Source organism: Cyphomyrmex costatus, unplaced genomic scaffold (assembly GCF_001594065.2).
Source record: "Cyphomyrmex costatus isolate MS0001 unplaced genomic scaffold, Ccosl1.0 scaffold10, whole genome shotgun sequence".
Taxonomy (NCBI): domain Eukaryota; kingdom Metazoa; phylum Arthropoda; class Insecta; order Hymenoptera; family Formicidae; genus Cyphomyrmex; species Cyphomyrmex costatus.
Window position 1 is genome coordinate 334,608 of NW_017274954.1, and position 15,837 is coordinate 350,444.

Below are 15,837 nucleotides of genomic sequence, written 5' to 3' on the forward strand. Positions count from 1 at the left end.
CCGCGCCGTCGACGACGATCGATCCAAAATGGCGGCGGCGCGCGGGCGCCATCGCGCGGCAGTACGCCGCGAGCGGTCTCCGCGGAACGTGTAACGTGTGTGTGTGCGCGCGCGATCCTGACGTTTTTCGCCTCGATCAGCGGTAAGTAGCCTTTATTTACATGCCGTGCAACAATAGTTACATAATTCCTGAGACGCGTCGGGCGCCCGCCGGCGCGGCGGCGGGTGCGGCTTTTCCACGCGCGATAACCAAACGATCGGGACGTCTCTGCCCGAGAAAGAAAGAGAGAAAGAGAGAGAAGAACATGCCGAGAGACGTGAGGCTCCTACGCGCGTTCGCACCACCCTACCGCGGCCACTGTCGCTGTCATAATTCGCGACATCGCGGTTTATTTTCACCACAAGTCGCAGGCGATCGTGGCCGGCCCGTGGTTGAGCGAAACTATGCGCATTCGTCTTTACTCCGCGTCTCCGCGATCTCGCGGATCTCGGAGTCTCGTGTTCGACTCGCACAAGGAAAGAGATATCTCTCTTCCCTCGCGCGATTCTCGCGAGGGAGTTGATTTGTCGCGTAAACGACGCTGACTTCCGGTCGTTCGTACTCCGGCGATCACTTCGCGTCGTGTTTTGCTCCCTCGCGACGACGCCTAACCTCACTTATAGGCGCGTTCTGTCAATCCTGCAAGGGATGCGCGCAGCATCGCCTCGGTTACCGTCCGTGACATTGCACTAGTTCATTCATAACGCGCGATTAATTACGTCTGCACAAGATGTGCTGTCAGCTGCCGTTAGTTGCTTTATTTACGATTCTCTCCGCGATGTAATGCGCCGGCTCGAGAGAGCCTTTCAATTAATAATTTATTTACCTAACTCCCCCTTATCTCGATAGTAATTGCAAAGTGGAGTAATTACATATTGCTAAGAGAAAAATTAGTTTCGCTTCCTTGCACTTTGTCCCATCATTTGGGACTTTTTTTGTATATAATATAATTTGTATAGAATAATATTACGTTATGTTTTATTTAGCTTTTTAAATTTTATTTGATATGACTCTTACAACGTCCTTTTACTTTTCGTTTATGTTTATATCAAGCGTACTTTATCAACTTTTATATTATTAGAATAATATTATTTAAAACATAATTTATATATATTGACATTTTATTTATATAAATTTATATTAAATTATTTTATTATATTTTTATGTTATATAACTTACATTTTTGTCTAATTAAATAATTTTACCATTTCCCTACATTTTCTTTTTTTAACTTCATATACTTGCACAAGAAAATTTAAAATTGATAAAGTCAGATACGAGAAATTGTTTCAAATTTTGAGGAATGCTGATAAGTGAATAGTATGTTTTTAATTTATAAAAAGAACGAAATGCTCAAAAAAATTAGAAGCCAGATGTATCTTTCGCGCCGAAGCCCTTGAGTTTCGGAGCAAAGACGAAGATAAAAAAAAGTAGACACCTGTATTTATATGAGTGTCTTTATTATCGAGTAACGACATCATCATGAACAGGTGGTTAATGTCAATATCCTCATATTCATCAAACTTTCAAAGGGGCCCATAATATTCCGTAGAGGTTTTACTGTTGACGTTTTTTCTCCGAGTTTTATTTTTGTTTTATACTCAGTGCAGACGAACGGTAAATCACATGCCGCCTCGAGATTTAAATCGATTTCGCGCTTCCTCTCTCTCTCTCTCTCTCTCTCTCTCTCTCTCTCTCTCTCTCTCTCTCTTATGGCCCGGCTGCGTATCGCGATCGAGATTAGTGTAGACGAAATGTTTTCATTGCGGTTTCTCAGCCTAAAGTCTCAGTTAAAATCTCAACCGAAGATAAACACTACAATTTCATGTAAAGCTATTTAAAGCAGAAACGGGTTTTTATCAAACGCAATTAAATTGAAATGAAACTTCTCTCACGTGAGATTCGCGAAAAATAGAAGGAATATTTAATAAGATAGATAATTATCGATTTATATATGAAATTTACGACGATAGACACTCCTTCGAGAATCGCCTTGGCGGAGCCATCACGAAACTGGTTCAGACACGTGCGTAGCACGCGTCGAAGCACGCGCCTGTCTCTCGTCTACAGGAAGCGTTAGATGCAACACAATGCACCTATCTCTCAACCGTATGAGCGAGAGAGCACTCCACCGTTTGCCACCGAAGTGAATTACCTGTCGCGGAGAAGTGCGACGCACGTGCGATTACCTCGCTTGAATCGTGGGGACACTAACCGTTCCATTGATATGAAAATTCATGAAGGCGTTCTCTACGATCATTTCGCGGTTGATTTTAACGCGCTGTTACGGACCGCCTCTTAATCGAAGTCACTCCGAGGCATCCGAAGAACCAGTTTCGGCGATGAGAGATCTCCTCGTACCGTTATTTTTACCCGCACATATATGAGGTTGCAACGAAACACATGTTGCGATCAGCACGTCCGCCCGATAATTTGGTCGACGATATTAACACAAGGTATTCGGATGGACAAAATATTGCTCCTCTGACAGCGTTACACTAATGGAACTTTACTATTTCATTATGGTTATCTGACTATTGTTGGGGTGTTGAGATATAATTTATTTAAATTTTTTTGTCATCTAATAAAAAGCACAAAGCAAATACTGACTTTTTAAGTTGATAGAATATAAATTATGTAGAAATTTTGTGGTGAAGTATCTAAAAATTTAACTTTAGATATAGATCTAAAAATATACTTTGTGGAACCATCATCAAAATAATTATGAACGCTCAAGTTTATTGCTAGAATATTAACATTTTTTGCAGCATGTTCATCATGCTTGAATTTTCTTCACAAATATTTTGATAGTCTAATAAAATTGTTTTCAAATCCCTGTATTTAATTACATTTTTTAATTTTTCGGCAAAATCGTCTTTTCGTGAAGTATAGGTATATATAATATATTTTATGTAATAAACTAAAATAAACTACGGTCCATTTGATGTTACAAATTTTTCGAAGCGTAGTGCCAAATGGACCACGTCTGAAATATGAATATTGAAATGCAAAGATCGGATGAATATAATAAACGATGTGATCTTCGTAGAAATGAAACAATTTAATGCATCATTTATATTGATGTAAGACGCTAATATGTTTGTGTTCAACAGCGATATCTTCGCTCCTCATCCTCGATATTTAATGCACGAGTTGCCCTACCGCTCTAAATTGAAGCACAAGGATTCCAGTTGTATTGATCTAATGCCATCTAATTAATTTTCCCATGTCGTATGTGAATTATTGAGTTGGCTATGTCGGTATTAATACGTGTATACTGCATTTTGTACGGATGTGTTCAAAAGTGTGAAGATAACATTACATTTTCTCTTTGCTTCGATTCTTTTTCTATCCTTTTCTCTCATTCACTACTATATGATAGAAAGTTGAAAGATGTCAAACTAGTCGCATCAGTAAATACGTGACGTAAATTAATCGGATAAATATGTTTGCAAAAGCACGTCGTACATACGCTTTTTCTTTGTCGAATATCCGGTTGAGTAAAAGCAATTAAACGATTAATAGATGAATTAACAGTTAGGCGGAAAAGCGTTATCATTTCTCTCATCCTGTAAACAAAAAAGGAAAGTTCATGAAAGTATATAGTAAAATGTATTTATAGGAATATTTTAAAATTTTATAAACAAAGAATCTGATATCGTTCTCTTACTTCAAAGTGACAACTAAAAAACGATGATTTTTGAGTTATTATTATGAATAAGTTAAGTAAACAAAAACATTACTCTATCAATCATAAAAATATGAATTTACTTATAAAAATCGTTACAACTCAAAAAGAATAGTTTTAAAAAAAATTATCAGAATTACTAAAAAAAAAAAAGATAATTTTTATAGATTGTAGAACGAATAAGAAAATCATTTAATCATATTGAGAACAATATTTTGTTGCCAATATTATTTGATTAATTAATAATTTTCTTTTAAATTGAAAAATAACTTTTCTTTTTTCCTGAGAAACTTAATTTTTTGAATTATGTTACTTTTGAAATAAGAAAGGCATATATGATTATAAAGTGGTCAACAAATGAACTTGTATTGTGTGTGTATGTATATATATATATGTATATATATATATATATATTCACCGAACAAGATTGGCGACATTCTACTTTGCATCTCCATACGAAAATTGCATGCAAATTAAATCACTGAATCGATAATTACCCATATTCATAATCAGACCTTATATTTAAGGTTTCCTTAAATTTATCTTCAGATGCTCTACGAATTATTTTATATTGACTACTAACAATGAGTATCTAAAGATAAATTTAAGAAAGCCTTAAATATACAGTTTGACTACGAATACGGGCCAATATCTCATGGATATAATGCACATTTAAAAATTTCAGACAAGTTCTGAATCGAATCTCTTTCATTACTGAAAATATAGGTACGTTAAACTTTTATTTTTAGTAATAAAAGAGATTCGATTCAGAGCTTGTCTGAAATTTTTAAATGCATTATGTCCATAAGATATTATCGATTCAGTGATTTAATTTGCATGCAATCTTCGTATAGAGATGCAAAGTAGAAAGTCGTCAATCTTGTTCGGTGAATACGTGTAACTTACGTTTTTTTTTTTTTTTTTGAACAGCGGTTGATTCTTTTCACGCGAATTTTCTTCTTGTCGTTGGTAATCACCTAGCAGAGCGGCTCGCGATATTTAAATGTCGCGTTTCATCGTATTCAGAGTGTGACCAAGATGGTGCGTACAGTGCATTCTAAATGTATAAGTTCCGTCAAAGCGTGTTCTCATTAGTGCAATTAACGGCATTATAATCGGCTTCAAATAATTATAGGTCGATTGAATTCGCGTCTTTTCTTAACTTCTATTTTTCGGACATTACTATAAATGATTCGTCGTATTCTCTACCTTAAGCAAGTGAGAACAAAGGTTTCCGCTTCTTTCAGTAGCGTATCTTACAATTACCAACCGGTTCTTAACAGAGGATCCCTTCTTCGCCTAATTGCCTCTTGATGTATGAAACGAAGTGCCCTACGGGTTCTTCTTATCTATAACTTGTCGGTACCATACTAGTTTATTGATCTTCCTCTTCCGCTTGCAGAGATTTTATCGTAATAGGCTGAACATATAATGTAGCGTCTCAGAGTTAAACTTATAATAACATATGTTGTATCATTAATTACTAATCTAAGAGATAAATTTTCTAAATGTTTAAATCCTTTGAATTTTCATCTTTAAGCATTTTTATTACAATATATTGATAATATATATTTTTACAAGACGAACATAATAAATTAACATGTAAGGTATTTGTTTTCGTATGAGTCATTTCAGAAAAAAATATTCGCGTTCTGAATATTATTAAGAATAGTTCATATCAACCTCAATTACTAATTTTAACTTCAGAACATGGTAAAAAAGTAATTTTTTTAAATAAATAATTTCTAACATTTTCAGTTATCGGACGAGATTTTGTTGAACAATCATTTTTGTTAGTTGCATGTCCTTTTGAATACTGTTTCGAAAAAATTAAACCAGCTTTGATTCTATAAAGTACAAGTCGAGAATATAATGAGTTGAGAATGAGCGAATTCTCTTCTTTACGGTAGTTAAAAATAAAGATTCCTCATTTTCGATATCGATGTTAGCCAATTGAGCGACTTCAAACTTTTGTGCTATAATTGTGCGAGACGATATTTCGACGGTATATATAGATCTTGATCAAGATCAAGGTTGTGGAAGCCTGACGCTTCGGAGTTACCGTAATGGAGAAACTCGTTGGTCACACGGTTCAATATTGCGGCTCTACCGCAATGACCTGCCGGACGACCAAGGTAACAACATAAGCTCGCTTACGCGTACATACAGATACGTAAAAGCCTGGTAAGGTGAATGTGCCTCCTTGGAACCGACGCGAGCACCTTCAGTCGGACCTTCTTCCTCTCCTCGACATTGCGGACGATGCATCGGCTGGTTCTCCGCGATCTCGCGTGCACTTGCAGTCTACCGCTCGCCGAAACCGTAACGACGCTCTCCCGTGGGATCGTAACTCGGTATCTCAAAAATGCAAATATTACGATACCTTGCAATTAATAGCATTCTGAAACGTCGATTCCAAATAAAAGTGAATAGCGAGTATTTATTTTTAATTCAGAATAAAAAAAAACACGTGTATCAGATATACTGAGCGACAGTATTACTGTCAAGAGCTTCGTCGAAATAAATTTAATTGGTGTAGTGAACAGTTTTTGGTGAAATCGCGAGTCAATCATTATCTCGGGCAAACTCGCAAAACATGGTGAGACGTGTGATCTGAATTCAGAAAACAATTATTCGCGTGCCGACTAGCCGATCTACGTGACTTGCTTACAGTGTCAGTTGTCGTATTATGTGCCTCGTCGATCTTTGCAATTGTCTGTGGCGCGTGCCGGCCGCAATGCAGATTGTAGTGCGCGTATCTTATTGGTATCTCGGTACTCATCTTCCAAGAGATCGACCAGGCTATCTTAGATCGCGGATCTAAGGTCGTCAACTTGGCGTGTAATTCATAGATTCCAGAAGAGTCGAGCCTCCAGGTGATTCACGGTCGTGTTCGGATTTGCATAATCGATGCATTACAGTGTACCGTACCTTAATCGACGATTTTGCGAGTAATCTGCTCGGCGTTTTCCTATGTAGAACAACGTAATTTTCACAGTGAAATTGTGATAAAAATTATTTTACGAGGGCAAAATACAAAATTGTACTAGTGTCATCGAATGTCAATTTTTACGAATGTGTCACGCAACCATTAATATAAATTGAATTTTGTCGTGCAGTAATAGTACGTGTCAGTACGTGTAAAATTTTTTTCATTCGCGAGATATGGGACACAAGCCTTACCATGGTCGTCGTAATGTCATCGGCGATCGCTGTAATTGAGGATTTCTCGAAGGATACACTAGGAAGGTACGAGAAGCCTTATAGTCACACTATTACGCTGATCTCGTTCCCAGCAATTACGGTTCGGTAATTAACCACAGTATTTATGTATTAACGATGTTAAGTTAGCACATGCTATACCACGTGCCTGTAATTACCAGACGCTATCGTGTTATTATATCTATTGAGGAAGCACTTTGAAAATAATCATTTCAATAATCGCGTGGCACGATTAGCCTCTCAAAACATTATATTATGTGAATTCGGTTAGAACGGACAACGGTAATAAATTTGGAGCCGTTATGTATTCAAGTCCCACGATACGCGTTGACCGAACGCAAATTGCTCCAAATGGTTTCACGTCAAGTCCCGTATGATTCCCATGCGCGATCTCATTTTTCAAGCGGTCTTAGATAATTTGTTTTTTTGCAGATCATCTTTTCTTTTTTTAACAATATCGCGATAGTGAAATACGAGCGATCAGTTCCGATTCATCGCTCGCTCTGAAAACACTTTTCTGCGTTGTAAGAAATAGTCGTAGAAAGAAGGAATATTTGCAAACGGGAATAAAGATTCGCGTGACGTCAGAGTAGTTGTTTTTTGGGTCGGTGAAATTCTATTAAATCGTTTCTCCTCTCGGAGAAATGAACGGCTCACAACGACGACGCGTCGTTCATGCCGAAACGCACATGCCGGTGGATTGAAAGTACGTTTAGTTCCGATCGTGACGACGCATCACGTGGCCGGACATCATTTGCACGAATTTGGCCTCAATCTTTCAGCGAATTCTTCATAATGCTTATATATTTTCCTGGAAGATGTATCGATAATTGTACGAGCTCGACAGAGATTTATGATAAGATAATAATACAACAAGTTAATAATCTTAATAACAGAAACGTGCGTATGCAATAGAAAAAAATTTATTTTATTTAATGAATTCAACAATTAATTTTTTGTAATATAAATGGTTGATGTTTAATAATCACAAACCGAAAAATCTCGTTCTATTTCATTTAACGTTAAAAACATAGGCACCTATATTATAATAATATAGCTTTATATTGTGTAAACGGCTTTAATAAGAATTTTATAGAAATTGCAGAAAATGTAATTTCACTGAGGGAAAAGATTTGTTATGAACGCAAGAGAGATTACAAAATTTAATTGTCAAAATGGTTTGTTTCCCGTTTATAGCAATCAAATTTGCACATTTAATAAATATTTTGCGTTTGTTGCAAATAATCTTTTTTAGCGAGTATATCAAAATTGCATATTAACCTGTATATTTGTTATTAATATAATTGTAATTTTAACAATATAAAAAGCGGCAAATGATAAAAATCAGTTAAAAGATAAAAGTCAAATTAAAAGATATAAACCATATAAATATTATAAATAACGTTTAGGACGTTGATTATAAACATTAAGTTGTTGTATAAACAGTAAAACAAACATAATGTTGATGATTTGTTAGATTCGTTGCCATATATTTATAAATAGATAATTTGCCGTTATAGCATAGAATTAATAGTTCATAGCACATTTTTTTCTTTCCGTGCTCATATTATCATAAATGTACAGTAAAGACAGATATTTGAGATGATATTTTGCATAAATCGTTTAAGCATAAAATTGATCAGCATAAATTTGACTTATGTTGATCAATTTTTCCATAGCATTAGTTAATACTAGAGAAATGAGGAAATATCGCAGATTACTCAACCTCGACTCGTTTTAACTTCTATATAATAAATTCAAGAAGACCTCCAGCGATGAATCATCGATAAGCAAGTCTACTGCAAGATTACATAGTATTTATAATGTCGCTTCGGGTGTATTTGTGCTGATTAAATTCATACGATGTCATACAACGTTATAAATTGTTGTCGGAAATAATATCTAAATCATTTTTTCAAGCTAAAGTCATATTTCAATTCCATGCAAGTGTCAATAGTGTATTCTTAATGTAACTTGTTTCTTTAACTTGAGACAGATCGTAATGAGTTTATGATAATGAAGTTGCGACACGAGTTGCAACATTAATAAATGAGCTTTTAAACGGCTGCAAAAACTTCGGTAAATGTCATAAATCGATTGTTCGCGCTAAAATAATAATAGAATACCTTGAACTCTTTTAAATCTTTTTATATATTGCTATAGAAAGCGATCTTATTTCTCTCCCCTGATTAAAATAAATCTGCATTTAACACGCGAATTAAATGCATTCTTAATTAAAATCAAAACGCAAAATTTAATTAAATCTTAAGCTTCTAAATTTTGGTTTTTTTTCATTAAAAATAACATTATCTTTTAGTTAAAATCTTTTTGATATTAATATAATATGTTAATTTCTCTAAAAATCGTAAATATACACATAGTCGTTTACAGTTAAATAATATTTTCCTGTGTGTGTATTGTCAGAAAAAAATATACCACACACATTTTACACATTTCCCATTGAATAGAATATTGATTTTATTCATGAAAGAATTAGTGTAGGTGCAAGGCGCAAGAATTATTCATGTATTTCTCCTCGGTCCTTACGACAGAACTCAATGTGGTTGAGACACTCTCAAGAAACCTTAGTATTTCATGTTTTTGCAATACGGTGCAAATGATAAAACTGAAATTTTAACCGAAAGTCACACCGTATTACGTGGAGTTAATCGCATTCTTCATGGTCGCTCTTCCGTCCTAAGACCATCAGCAGCATAATTTCGCACACAAGCATACAAAATGCACGACTCTAATTTATTACATTTATACGTGAGCACGGTTTAATGTCGAGACAGCGAGGAAGATGAGAAAAGAATCGTCTGACTCGAAGTGGGCGCACGCTCAATTAAGGCGCGACCACACGTGGGGAACCGTCGTGCCGCGTGGGCCCCACCAAGCCAACGACGAAGGAAAGGGGGATTAGTGCACGCTCAATTAAGGGGAGCACGTAGCCCGGAACGGACATTGCTCCAGAATACGTCGCGCTGCACCGACTTCGTCAAGTCCATTCTTACATTCTTTGCTTGATATTCGTCAAAGGCAAAAGCTGCATTTAGGAGCAATTATTATAATGAGACACTTAATGTCGACAATTTACTTTCTATAGGTAAATAGACGATGTTATTGTAAAGTAATATATAATTTAATATTTATTTTTAATGTTAATTTTTAGTTTTTACTGAGAAAATAATATATCATTAAAAATTTTTTATATTTTTATGAGATTAGAGATAACTTTTTTTTATAATTGTTTATAATAAAGTACACATTACAAAATAGTAAATATAGAAAAATATAAAGTTATATATGATTTAATAACAAAAATATTATAGAATATGTAGAATATTATTTATTTCTCAACTCTTATACTATGACGAAAATCTGTTAAATTCCATTATTTCTTCCGAGTCTTCTTTGAATTTCATTTTGCGAAACGGTACAGTAAATTAATTTCTGCATTAATACCTATAAATTTTTTTCGAAACTCATGCAACGAACACGATATACTGTTCAATTAGCTTTACATCACGAGTAGCAATATTAATTTGCTGATAATTACAGTTGTATAGGCAGCTTGTAGTATGTAATTTTCTATTTTTTCGTGAGATAGTCCGATATACTCGCGAGATTTTGTCAGATCTCGTAAATTCGCCGTTATTCGTTCCATCCACTTCTCGATTGCTGTGAATCTACAAAAAGAGCTTGTAGGTGAATATCGGCCTTCGGCAATGAGATAATCGCGGTTATGAAGATGTGTTTCTTCGACGCGGAAGTCGACCTGGCAATAGGTATTCCGAAGAAGGTGGCTGCGTAGGTGAAGGTCACTTAGGAGGTCACAGGGGATTGGTACTCCTACGTTCGGTTTTATCGAGGATGTCGAGCTGCAAGATTTATTTCAAAGTCTCTCGTTAAAATTCTTCGTTTATGCAGTGTTCAATATTCGCTAACTTCGCAGCTGATTCGTCTCTAGATATAATTGAATTTAATTGGATATTCAGTTAAACCGGTCATCACGGAGAAAGAATTTGCGTACCATTTTCTTCAATTTCTAAATTGATTTATAATAATACAACGAGTAATCGAAAAAACAAATAAATCGAAGTATAATTTAAATATTGAAGCAAAGATGCTCGATAACATTGGACGATTAAATCGTACACCGACAGATTAATGATTTCTCTTTAATAATTTCAATCTTATACGCAATTTACTTCTTTCTCGTTTAACGATATCGGATGTTCGGCTATCGTTGATTTCCTTTTATGCCTCGTGATGCGACTATACAGGTTTACTTTCAAAGACTCTCAGCGGGATTGATTTTCTCGTGAAGTGACTATTGCACGTGATCTCGATGCGAGTCTCGCTTATTCTCACGACCATAATCGCAAGGGTGCTACTTCCGGCCGATACGTCGGCGCCGTCGCGTCGCGGCGGCACCTCGGCGTCCGGCGACACTGATTGTGAGTCAGTGCGTCTCGCGACGTCACTCGTGTGTGCATCCTCAACCACGTGCTCCGATTTCGTTCTTATATCTTGCTCTAAATGTTCGCGTCGCGCGTGTAATGTGTGTTGCTGAGGAATTTTTGAGTCTTCTCGCGTGAATGTTGACCACGACGTACAAACGCGCGGCCCAGAAGACGTAAATACGTTAATTATATTATTTGTGAAAATTGTGCACGTTCCCTTTTTCCTTATTTTCTTCTATTGCCTCTAATATTTTTAGTAGTATTTTAAATAAAAATTCTTCCTGAAAATCAAATGACTTGCTTGGTGATACGATCTTCCAATCAATCTGATTATGAGTTGGCTTACAGTAGTATTATTAGCCTCCTTGTATCTTGATTTCGCTCATTTGATACACGGATCTCCGATAGCTCGATTTCCACATTGCAAAAATCTTAATGATACGGTTCTACTTTTTCTCTGTAATGTAGTTTTACAACGTTCAGGTAATAACTGTAATCGTCTGATAATCAACGCTTGTAAATTTATTTTTACATCTTTTTCTATATATAATACGGATTTTTTGTTCTCGTAATTAAAGATGATTTCATGTATATCGTGACAAATACCGCTTATAATTATTGAATCATCGTTGACATATATCGTTTTTGCATCGTTTTTGCACATAGTAGTAAATGCACCGATGAGTCATCGTTGGATATATAGCAAAGATTTAGTATATTGTGTCAGAAAACGACACTGTTAACCGTGCTTTTACTCTAATTATAGCTAATCTTTTCATGTGATATATATTACAATTACTTGCAATTTTCGAAGAATGTGTAATTATTGTGAGGGAAAAAAACACCATGAATTTCTTATTAAATTTATTATACATATACAAACTAAATATACCTGAAATAGATTCTTTGAAGTTAGCGAGGCAGTTTGACGTAGCAACTTAATTTAGCGAGGCCTAACGGCAACAGGTTCAATTTAGAATCATAAGATTTAATTTAGTGACGAATTTAACATTGACGAATTTATTATAATTCAACATTTTATCCACTGAGGTATGTACGTTAAATTTAGAACTTGTAGCAATGTGATATTAAGTTTGAGAAGGGGGAGGAGACATTAGTACGTTGAACCTCTTCTACGCTAGTGATAAGAGCGAGTAGGCTTTCCGTTTTCTCATCAACCAGAAGCAATATTTCTAAGAGCGAATCTTCGTGGTGCAAAGAAACCATTAACCATCCTGTAATGGAGGTATTCAGCGGGTCAGCTTTGACCCCGTAAGTCGAGACCGGTACCGGTATTCGACGCTTGATTTACCCACAGAGATAGGTCACGCGACAGTATTTTCTGTTTTTTTCCTGCAGGCAATGTAAATTCTCCAACATATTTGCGCCCAACTTCTATCAGATCGCGAATTCCAGGTTTTTTCAGAGATGCTGTTTGCATTACTTCAATAACATAGGTCATATTTTCTTTTCTGCCTCTTGTTTTGAGAAATGAAAGGATTCCATGAAATATTTTATTTAAAATATACATCTATAGTTTTTAAAAATATTTTATTTAAAATACGTTTACACCTAATTTTTTTTTAATATTTATTTAAAGTACACATCTAGGTTTTTATTATTATAGTCTAAGATTGCATGCACAGTTAATGTAATAATGTGCGAAAACTTGTAAATAAGGGATTAATTGAATAATTTTCGCACATGAAAATATCATATTTAAATTGATTGTCATTCATATATAAATTTTAATTTTATTTTTTTCATGGTTATACCATTATTACTATTATATAATATTAAAATAATTATACTTAAAAAATTCTTATCTTAGAAATTATTTAAGGAGTAATCGTAAAGGATAAATCATAACTTTTCTTTCAATTCACTTGTTAAGAATATTTAATATAGAAAACTTGACGCTGCTATATTAACAATATAATACGATTATGGATATTATAATATTACATACAATAATTATAGCATTATCAACCTTTTTATGTTAAATATTTTTAATGCTTCTAAATCAAATGATTGGTCCAGCTGTTATTGAGAACAGATCATTTCGAATACTTGCAAGTAGCTTGTGTATATATAATATATAATGTACAAGATACACAGGGCAATCTTGCACTACAAGTATTCTTGGCATCAGACACTGTCTCTTAATATTTAGCATTAATATGCAACATATGACAAAATAACTATAACAACTTAATGTTATTTATAAATATTAATGTATTATATAGAATGAGAAATTATAGACTTTATATCCGTACTTCCTATAATTGTGAAGGTTTTATTGTTCATTCAACCGGAAAATCAATATGTGTGAAAAGTAAAGTAATCTGCGAAAGCGATACTCTCCTCTCGTTTGCATGCTTGATTAATTCTGTCCTGTGGAAGGATGCGCCGTTATATTGGATTGCCTCAAAGGTCGTAGTATAAATTAACAAACAATCCTTGCCGCTTGCGTGTATAACGTCGCGAAGGGAACAGAATATGTGAACGTTGGCAAGTTGGAATTTCCCAAACGCGGGAAATGCGGTGCAAGTCACGGCAAAGAGTCAAGGAGATGTCAAAGTTGAAGTTGGGGACTGAGGAGGACGTTAAAATGCACTTAGCGACGAACTCGGACTTGCGAGTTGTTCCCTTTGAAATTCACTCGTCTGCACTTTTTACGTTTAAAGTTTTTTACATTTTTGCGAATTGGAGTCTGAGATTATACTTCTTTTATAATGAAACCGTCTGCCGACTAAGAAACTTCGACACTCTTCGATTATCAAACAGTGAATGAACGTATGAAAAGATCTAAGAATTTTCTGCGAAACACGGACAACTATATATTATACAATATACATTAAAGTTTCTCTCCGTTTTGAAGATCTGAAGTACTAATTGCACTAAAAACTTCAACAAAGTTTTACATGTTTAATAAATTTCTTATATAATTAAAAAATTGTATATGAAAAAAATAGGGCGAAATAGATTCGAATAATTTTAAGTATTTATAATCTATCTACAATTCTGGATATTTATATCGTTATTTCGAGGAGCTTTTATCTTACCTATTCCTTATAATTCTCTGTTTTGTAGAATTATAGAATATTTCTAATTTTTTAAAACTTCATATAGTTTATAATTCAAAAGTTTTCCAATCTTAAAAAATAATTTGCTAAATGTGTATTTATATTAATTGGTAGAATAATGTGATAATGTGCTATGTATATACATATTTTGACTAACAATTAGTATTCCTCGTTGACTTAATTAACGCTTAATTGTAACAAAGTTAACTCACCTGTTACTAGTGTAACGGCCGATTCTTCTGGTCGTTATTATGCCAAACGTTGTGGAACGATTGCTCAACAATTCGTAACTTCCGTTTGACTTCCTCTTAAATTTAAACAAATTAATTGTATGTAACGACGATATCTGACTTTTGTGTAAGATGATACAAAAAAAACTGTCAGTATTACATTATAAATTTGTGATTAAAATTTTTACGGCATCATTAATTTAAAGTAACTTGAAAGAGGACGCAGCTAAAAATCTTTTAATACTCTGAATACGAACATGTAGTTTTGTACGTAAGGTAGTAGTTTTAACAAAATCACGCAAGAGAGAGAAGGACATACATTTACTATTTCTTTCTCTTTCTTATTTTGTTGTATCTTTTTTCAATATATTTCCTCTCTCTTTTTTTTCTCTCAGCAATTGTTAAAACTTGGCGGACCAATTAAAAGTGACTTTCTCAGTTAAGACTCTTATTGGAAGGTCTTTAGACGCAACGAAACTCAACTTGGGATTAACGTACAAAAGACCGAATTTATTTCACGATAATGTTCGCGCAACAGTGCTGATGATTACATCGCTGTAAACACGGTGCGTGCTTTTTATGTCTCGTTTCATAACTTTCAGCGCACTTTAAACGCCTCAGTGCTCCGTTACCTCGACGCGTTATACATAATACGATAAGTTTACGACCTGCTACAACCGGCAGCTGTCCGCCATACATTACATATCCATTTAAAGAAATTAATGATGCACCTCGATCAATGTATCTCGCGATTATCATATCAATTAATTTCATAAAACGTTAGTCGAAAATTATTATTTAATATTTATTCAGTGTTACTTCTGAAGTTTGCTGTAACTTGCTCTATTCAATTTTATTCGTGCAAATATAAAACAAATATAATTCTATCAATTTTTATCGCGTTTCAAACTTGGTGATATTTGTTTTACTAACAAAAATAACGAAAGATAAATATTCGTATATCGAGAACAGCTTTTCATGGGCTTGAAGAAATTGCTTTCCATCAGATGCACCCCGGTGCCGAGTCAGAAATTGTTCGATCAGTGTTTGCCCTCCTTTTCCGGTAGGCATTCGCACATTTTACAGACGGCGCTACGATCCCCGC

At 34.7% G+C, this 15,837-nt stretch overlaps 1 protein-coding gene across 2 annotated transcripts in view; it reads left to right on the forward strand.

Annotated features, from left to right (window-relative positions):
- Positions 1-76: 76 nt before the first annotated feature.
- The window catches only part of LOC108783219 (WD repeat-containing protein 47), a 67,312-nt gene continuing 51,551 nt past the window's right edge, over positions 77-15,837 (forward strand). Inside the window, exon 1 of one of the 2 annotated variants that reach the window (XM_018551744.1) lies at positions 77-142. Coding sequence is in view for 1 of the 2 variants with exons in the window: in XM_018551736.1 (XP_018407238.1) it covers positions 11,552-11,589 (38 nt within the window). In the remaining variant the exon portion in view is untranslated. Of the gene's footprint in view, positions 143-11,551; positions 11,590-15,837 lie in introns of those variants that run through there. The other variant, XM_018551736.1, reaches the window with a different exon arrangement.